General features: G+C 23.4%; 6 protein-coding genes across 6 annotated transcripts, besides 15 other annotated features; 1 reads left to right on the top strand and 5 right to left on the bottom strand.

Annotated features, from left to right (window-relative positions):
* The first annotated feature begins 226 nt into the window (after nucleotides 1–226).
* Nucleotides 227–307: a sequence feature (AT_rich).
* Nucleotides 308–316: 9 nt separating this feature from the next.
* EDI_063640 (uncharacterized protein) lies at nucleotides 317–667 on the bottom strand (the record flags this gene model as incomplete). The annotated part of the gene is made up of 1 exon (XM_001735091.1): nucleotides 317–667. The coding sequence occupies one exon, from the start codon at nucleotides 665–667 to the stop codon at nucleotides 317–319; it is 351 nt and encodes a 116-aa protein (XP_001735143.1).
* Nucleotides 494–673: a microsatellite.
* Nucleotides 576–736: a microsatellite.
* Nucleotides 737–1,037: 301 nt separating this feature from the next.
* Nucleotides 1,038–1,181: a microsatellite.
* A 130-nt stretch (nucleotides 1,182–1,311) lies between these two features.
* On the top strand, nucleotides 1,312–2,112 carry EDI_063630 (uncharacterized protein; the record flags this gene model as incomplete). Its single annotated transcript, XM_001735090.1, has 1 exon — nucleotides 1,312–2,112. One exon carries the CDS (start codon nucleotides 1,312–1,314, stop codon nucleotides 2,110–2,112), a length of 801 nt encoding a protein of 266 aa, XP_001735142.1.
* Nucleotides 2,113–2,130: 18 nt separating this feature from the next.
* Nucleotides 2,131–2,184: a sequence feature (AT_rich).
* Nucleotides 2,185–2,214: 30 nt separating this feature from the next.
* Nucleotides 2,215–2,742, bottom strand: EDI_063620 (Rho GDP-dissociation inhibitor, putative; the record flags this gene model as incomplete). The annotated part of the gene is made up of 1 exon (XM_001735089.1): nucleotides 2,215–2,742. One exon carries the CDS (start codon nucleotides 2,740–2,742, stop codon nucleotides 2,215–2,217), a length of 528 nt encoding a protein of 175 aa, XP_001735141.1.
* A 301-nt stretch (nucleotides 2,743–3,043) lies between these two features.
* EDI_063610 (uncharacterized protein) lies at nucleotides 3,044–3,828 on the bottom strand (the record flags this gene model as incomplete). Its single annotated transcript, XM_001735088.1, has 2 exons — nucleotides 3,044–3,202; nucleotides 3,265–3,828. 2 exons carry the CDS (start codon nucleotides 3,826–3,828, stop codon nucleotides 3,044–3,046), a joined length of 723 nt encoding a protein of 240 aa, XP_001735140.1.
* Nucleotides 3,161–3,191: a sequence feature (AT_rich).
* Nucleotides 3,211–3,259: a sequence feature (AT_rich).
* Nucleotides 3,829–3,908: 80 nt separating the features above from the next.
* On the bottom strand, nucleotides 3,909–4,706 carry EDI_063600 (FK506-binding protein, putative; the record flags this gene model as incomplete). Its single annotated transcript, XM_001735087.1, has 1 exon — nucleotides 3,909–4,706. One exon carries the CDS (start codon nucleotides 4,704–4,706, stop codon nucleotides 3,909–3,911), a length of 798 nt encoding a protein of 265 aa, XP_001735139.1.
* Nucleotides 4,054–4,168: a microsatellite.
* A 1-nt stretch (nucleotide 4,707) lies between the features above and the next one.
* Nucleotides 4,708–4,803: a sequence feature (AT_rich).
* A 21-nt stretch (nucleotides 4,804–4,824) lies between these two features.
* On the bottom strand, nucleotides 4,825–7,572 carry EDI_063590 (structural maintenance of chromosomes protein, putative; the record flags this gene model as incomplete). The annotated part of the gene is made up of 1 exon (XM_001735086.1): nucleotides 4,825–7,572. One exon carries the CDS (start codon nucleotides 7,570–7,572, stop codon nucleotides 4,825–4,827), a length of 2,748 nt encoding a protein of 915 aa, XP_001735138.1.
* Nucleotides 5,530–5,570: a sequence feature (AT_rich).
* Nucleotides 5,652–5,805: a microsatellite.
* Nucleotides 5,735–5,898: a microsatellite.
* Nucleotides 6,262–6,410: a microsatellite.
* Nucleotides 6,648–6,758: a microsatellite.
* Nucleotides 6,648–6,796: a microsatellite.
* Nucleotides 7,573–7,732: the final 160 nt, after the last annotated feature.

Here is a 7,732-nt window from a genome sequence, read left to right as displayed (position 1 = left end):
ATATATAGAAAGAAACAAATTTATGGATTTATTTGGTTATAATTAGTTTATTTTATAACTAATTCACTCATTTTGTATTATTGGTTGATTTATAAAAATTAATTGAAAATAATGAAATGCAAATTTTTCATTAGGGATTGTTTTACCATATTAATGCAAAGGATATCTTATATTTTAGTAGTATAGCTTTACTTTTAAAGAATTTGAATTACTTTTATTAGTATTGATTATTACAAAAATAAATAATACTTTGAATGAAATCAATTAAAATATTAATTATTACCAATAAAATAGTAAATAAATATTTGTTGATACTCTATTTTGTGTTTGTCTTGTTAATTACTACAATTGTAAATATCACTTTAACATTAAAGATATGAAATAAAAATAATATGCTAATAACACTATACAATAGAAAAAAAAGAACTAGATGATGGATTATTAAATAATAACTGAAAATAGAGTATAATCTTGTAGAACCAGAATAGCTGATTAAATAAAATGTATAAATTACTAGAATAAGTACATGAAAATTGATTAAATAAAAAAACAAAATGTTAATATTTAATATCAATAAATAAAAATATAAAATAAATAACCTGAAAAACAATAAAAGAATGAAGAGGTAAAATGAAAGAATTAAATAAATACTAATGAAAGATAACATGAATAACAGAAGAATAAAAAGAAGGAAAATGAAAAAAAACAGAATATAATAAAAGAGATAAATATAATATTTCTTTTTTAAAGATACATTAAAAGAATATCAATAAGAAAGAACAAAACAAATGATAAAAAAAAGGATAAAAAATAATAATTGTATTAACAAGTAATTATAAAAATCTGATAAATATCAGAAAGGATATTGAAAATACTTTTTTATCATCTATAAATTATATAAACCACTAGTTATTAAAGAAATTTAAAAAGATAAATGTTTTGATTTTGGAGTTAATAAAATAAAGAAAAAGATGATTAAAAGAAAACAATAGCAATAAATAGGGAATAACATCAGAAATTAAAAGATGAACTTATTTACAATAAAAATTATTATTTTGAAAATAATACATTATAAAAGAAATCATTAATAAAACAATGACTTAGTAATGAGAAAGAAGAATAAATTCAATTAAAAAGAAATAATAAAATAATACATTAAAGTATTGTTAATAATAATAATATTTGTTTTATATTTCTTTTCTAGTTATTTTATAAATTTTTTAGTTTTCTTAAATATCTTTCAAAGTTGTTTAAGTTATTCAATTAATCAATTACTTAATTCAATTAGAACTTACATTTTAAAAAAAAATTATGGCAGAAGATGAATGGCAAGAAACTGGATTAAATCTAAAGAAAAGAGTTAGTGTTGATATTGCTGATATCAATGATAAAAGAACAAGTGTATTTTCTGGTAAAACATTTAAATTACTTGGATTTTCTACAGAACAAAGAGATCCAATAAGAGCAATAATTGAAGATAATGACGGTGAAATATCAAACAAAAAAGATGTTGATTTTGCTATTTTGTCAGAAGAATTTAAAGGTGCATCAAAAAAGACATATGAAGAAAGAGGATGTGCTCGTTCATTAAAATGGTTATGTCAATGTATTTATTACAATGAGCTAATTATCCCAGATGAAGAAGGAAAACCTACTAAACGTAATTCTTCAGATCTTCTTCTTCCTAATCCATCAACTAAACGAACAATAGATTTATTCCCTGATGAATCATTAATTAAACCACCAAATGATGAAAATTCAGGAAATACAATACTAGAAGATGGAGGTGATACTCGAGATACTAGCTTTGAAGATACTTCTATTTTACAAGTGAATGATCGTATCATTAAATCACTTCCTAATATTTTTTCTTCTTTTACTATCTATTTTGGAAGAGATATTGACCAACAAATTCGAACAGAATTACAACGATATTTTATTGCATATGGAGGAAATGTATCATTTTCATTTAACTCAAAAGTAACACATTACATAACAAATAATTCAACAGATAAAGAAATAGTGCATTTAATTTCTCCACAATGTGTGATTGTATCACCTCAATGGTTATTTTTAAGTATTAATAGTAAAACGATTCAACCTTTAACATAATTTAAACATTCTTTCTTCTTATTTTAAATCATAATTAAAATTATTGATTTAAATAAATAAAAAAATTAAATAGTGTAAAAATTGAATTAGAAAAAAGACAGCTTAATCCCAATCCTTGGCGATTTTGATCAAATAATCGAATTGAAGATGAGTGACTTTATCATCATCATAAAATTTAACATTAGATTTATATTCACCTCTAGCAAGCATTCCAGTTGGTGCTTCATTCCAATCATTCTTTGGTAATTCTAATGCATTAAATTCATTCTTTGGTGGATATGAACCTAACATTTCTTCATCAGATGCAACTTGTTTACCAAGTTTAGAAACAGTATTCAAAATTCTTAATCCAAGAACTGGTTGATGTTGGACACGGAATGTAACACGCATTTTGAATTCAGCTCCTTCTTTAATAATAATTGGTGTTTTTTTAGCCTTTTCCATATCTTCTTCAGTATTTAATTTAAGAATAACTGGATCATGTTCTTTAAATAATACTGCAAACTCACTAATAACAACTCTTCTTGGATCATCTTTTGGTGGAACATAATCTGGATCAATTCCAAGTGATTTTAAATATGCAACAAGGCTTGGATCTTTTTCGTTTTTAACAATGTCTGCTGCTGACATATCAGTGTTTTAATCTTTTTAAGATGTGGATCTTTTTATATCACCGCTTTTCATCTTCTTTTTCCTTTGAACTGTTTTTATTTCTAAGATCTTTTCCTGTATTTAGTTTTATAGTTCTTTGATACTTCTTCTAATAGTTTTCTAAATAATCTATTTTTTCTTCAGAGTTTTTTTTTGAAGATTTATTGTAATTTTTCCCTTTTCCCCAATTTTTTATCATAAACAAATATTAGAATAATTTATTGAAATAAAAGGTTTCAATTACCTAAGATTATTTATAGTCATCTTTAAGAAAAATGATTTATTGATTAAGAATCTCTTCAACTGATGATTTAAGATTATTGATAATAGATGATGAAACGTCAACATGATTTAATACTTCAGGAAGTTGATTTTCAAGACATAATTGTTTAAATCCTTTTTTATTTGTTAATAAATATTTTAAATATCCTAACGCTTTCTATTCCCATATTAATTAATTTATCTTTTTTTATTCTATCTCTAAAAAAATTTAAAACAAACAGTACATTGTTTTCCTTTTCCAATATTAACAGTTTCAATCAATGAAATACCAATTTTATTTATGTCCATTCCCATCATCTTTTTTTCAAAGTCTTTTAATTCATTTTCTGATGGAACAATTCTAATTCCACCACTATTTGTAACATTAGAAACAAGTATTTTTTCTTGTTGTTCCATTAATCCATCAACCATTTGACTTTCTTGAATATCTAATTGTTGATTATTTAAATTAAATGAACCAATTGGATGATTTTCTTGTTTTATTTTAACAGTAGATTGATTATTTATTTCATTAAGTACCTCTACTTCTTTAAATTCTTCTTGATAATATTTACTTTTTGTTAACTTCTTTAATGAAATGAAAGGATCAATTTTTATTTGTTCTTTTTGTTCTTTTTGAGAATTTTCTTGTATTTGATTTTCATATTGTTGGGTCAATGGAATAGTATTAAATAAAGGTCCATTAGGTATTACATTATTTTGTTGGTTATTTAATAAATCAGATAAAATATTTTCATTTAAAGGTTTTTGATTTGGTTGTATATCTAAATCTAATAACGACATGAATTATTTATTTATAAGTTCTTCTTTTCTGTTTTATTATAAAACAAAAGAAAATGAAATCAATCAATATATTTTATTAACTACTTCTTGTTTCCTCCTTTTCTCTTTTTAGATAATCTTTTCTTTGGTTTACTCTCCATTAATTTTTTAGGTTTTTTCATTTTTTTAATTTGTTCTGAAAGACTAGTACTACTTTTTTCAACAAATTCCATTTTAGGTAGTCCATCATCCTCTTCTTTGATTATTTCTTGTTTTTCTTCTATCTTCTTTTCATCTAATATTTCTTGTTTTTTGTTATTTTCAATATTTTCTTTATCACCACTTTCTTCTTCTACCTTTTGTGCATAATCAATAGGGTCATTAGGATGATATTCTAATTCTTCTGCATCATTATCTTCTAATTCAGTTTCAAGCCAATTTGAGACTGTAATTGTTGGTGAATTAATTGGATTAAGATTTTTAATTGCATGAAGATCTAAATTAGTTTCTTCTTCTCCTTCATTAGATTCTCCAAGACCAACTTCAATTCCATTGTCATCATCTTCATTTGAAATTTCCATTTCAGCAATACCAGCTGCTGTTGCTTCTGTCATATCAACAACAATATAACCTGATAAATGAAGTGGATAATTTCCTTCATTTGAAATAGAAATAATTTCTCCTTGACTAAAAACAATATCCAATTTAAGTTGTTCAACTTCTCCAGGAATAAGTGTAGCTATTAAAACTTTATTGTTATTTGAATTAACAAATACATTTGTTCTTGTTGAGTTTTCAATTTTTCCTTTTATAAAAATACAAACATTGGTTAAATGAATCATTTGGTTAGTATCAATTGAAGTTGTTTTCTTAGGTTGTACAATAATTGACCAAAACATGAAATAATTTATTTAGTTCTTTTTTTTTTTTAAAAAAAAAGAAGGATATATCTTTTTAAGAATGAAAAAACAAAAAAAAAAGAAATTAAATAATAAAGAAGTTGTCAAAACAAGTAAATTAAAGAGTATTACATCCCTTTAACATAACGCACATTTTCTTTATTTTAAGTTCATGTGGATCAAACAAATTAGCAGCATATTTTGCAACTTTAAATGCTAATGAATAACATTTTCCTCTTTCATCATCTGTGAAATATTTGCATCTATCTTGAATATTTCTTAATAATTCTGCATTATCCATATTTAATGCTAAACTTTCTTTAGCACGTCTTCCTAATTCAACACACATTTTACATGGACTTTTTTCACTTCTAAATTGAACCATTTTCTTATTAAATTCTTCAATTTTTTCTTGATACTTATGAAGTTCTTTTTTCATATTTAAAATATCATTTGATGCTATTTGAGCAAGTCTATCATAATGAGCTTTATATTGAGTAGATTTTTTACCAGCAATTTTCATATATTCTTTTTTAGCTTTTTCAGTATCTTCAATAGTAACTTTTAAAAATTCAACTACTTTTTCTGCTTCTCTAATTTGTTTAGCTTCATTAATTTTAACAATATTGATTAATTTATTAATGTCTTTTTCTTTTTGTTCTTTTAATTTCTTTAATGCTTGAATTTTTAATTCAATTGGTTTTCTTTTATCAAAAACAGTTTGTTCATAAATACTTTCTTCAATAATTAATTTTCCTGAAATTTCTGCAATTTCTCTTCTTCTTTCATTCATTTTATCTTTACTATTTTTATATAACGAATGTTTAATTAAATATTTTTCTTTATATTTTCTTAATAATAATTCTGCACTATTTCTTCTCATTTCTGATCTAACACTAATAATTCTTTCATTAATACTTTTAATATCATCTTTTAATTCATTAATTTTTTCTATTTCTTCTCTATATCTTTTTTCATTATTTTGTTTCTTTAATTTAATTTGACTTTCTTTAATAATTTTAATAATATTCTTTTTCTTTTCTATAAGTTTTTCATTTTCTTCTTTTAATTTTTGAATACTTTTTTCTTCTTCTTTTTTAATATTTTGAGTAATTTTAATATATTTTATTGATAATTTATCTATTCTTTTACTTATTTCTTTTCTTATTTCTTGAATCTTTTTAATTTTTTTCCATAAATGTCTTCTTTTATAACAGTTTCCTGCTTGAAGTGCCATTAATGCAATATTTTTTTGTTCTTGTTTATTACTTTCTTTTCTATTAAATTCAAGTTCTCTAATACTATTTTTAATATCTTTTTGTTTTTCTCTCATTTCTCTAAATTCTTCCATTCTAACTGCACGTCCATCTCTTTCTGCTTCATCTCTAAGTTTTCTTAATGTATTCATTCGTTCATTATTTCTTTCTAATTTTGTTTTCATACGTTCTGTTTCTTCTTGAACTTTTCCTTTTTCATTCTTTTGAAGTAATTTCTTTACAATTTTCTTTATTACTTGAACTTTTTTCTTTTGAACTATTAACATATTTCTAGCATCTTTAATTCTATTTATTATTATTTTCTTTAATCCTTTTCTTAATTGAATTTTATATTTTTTTAATGTTTTAATTCGACTTTTTACTGCTTTAATTCTATTAGAAGCTTTTTGAATTCTTTCATTTAATTTATTTTGTTCTTTTTTCATTTCTTCTTGAATTTCTTGTGCTACATTTCTTGAAACAGAACATCTTTTTCCTTTCATTTCTTTTCCAAATCTTTTTAATATAATTTTTTCCCCTTTTAATGCTTTAATTTCTTTTCTAATTGCTTCAATTCTAAAATAAATAATATTTCTAACAAATTCATCAACTTGACTTCCATGTCTATCATTTTCTATATCAATTCGATTTTCAATTTCATCCATTTCTCTTCTAATTAAATTAATTCTTTTTTCTCCATTCTTTTGTGTTTTCCATTCTTTCTTTTGTTTTTTTAATCTATCCATTTTTCTTCCTTCTTTTTTAATCATTATTTCATGTTTCTTATTTTCTTGTTCCATTCTCCTTAAAATTCCTTTTAAATTCTTTTGTTTTTCAACAATAATTGAAATAAATTCTTTTTGTAATTTAATAATTCTTTCATTTTTATCAGTAATTTCTCTAATACTTTGAAGTCTTTGATGTGCTTTAGTTCTTTCACTACCAATTAACTGTCCTAATTTTCCTTCAATCTTTCTTGCTTCTTGTGACCTTTCTTTATTTTCTTCCAATGCAGTAATGTATAATCTTCTATGATGAATCTCTTCACTTTTTTCTTCTTCTAATCTTGTTTTTAATTCTACTTTTTGTGCCTCAAATGTATGAAGTGCCTTATTCATTTCTTGAATCCCCATTCTCATCTGTTCTCCTTGTGCTATTAAATGTTTACTTCTAGCTTCTAACTCACTTTTTCTAATATTAATCTTTTCTTTATTCTTCTTTGCCTCATTCCATGCTTGTTTAAATTTATTAAGTTCTTTAGCATATTCTTCTACTTGACTTGATCCTGCTTTCTTAGCACTTTCATATTTCATTTCTGCTGTAGTAACAGCAGCTCCTGTAGATGTAATATTTGCTTCAATTCCTGTAAGAGATTTAGTGATGTTTTTAATAGCATCATTAACTTTATCAATTTTCTTATTTAATGCAACAATTCTCTTCTGTGATCGTTTAATTGCTAGTTGTGTAGTTTTTACTGATTGGTCAATTGATCGACTTTCAGCATTTTCAATCAATTTATACTTTTGTTCAATTTTTATTTTCATATCAAGAAGAGGACTAGATAAAACGAGAGTAACAAATAACAATAAAAGACTAATTCTCTTATTCATTCCCTAATAATATAATTTTAAGTTCTAGTTCAAAATCAATAAAAATCACATTTCATTGTACTTCCATGAAGGTCATGAGCAAAATAAAAGGAACAAGAAGGGTTGATGGTGTTAAATTAAATCCCCCATCTGTTATTAAAGGAAATAAAAATGATGTGTT

Source organism: Entamoeba dispar, genomic scaffold (genome assembly GCF_000209125.1).
Source record: "Entamoeba dispar SAW760 scf_1105229458879 genomic scaffold, whole genome shotgun sequence".
NCBI classification, from domain to species: domain Eukaryota; phylum Evosea; order Mastigamoebida; family Endamoebidae; genus Entamoeba; species Entamoeba dispar.
Note: the sequence above shows the minus strand (reverse complement) of the source record. Positions and strands in the feature narration are given on the sequence as shown.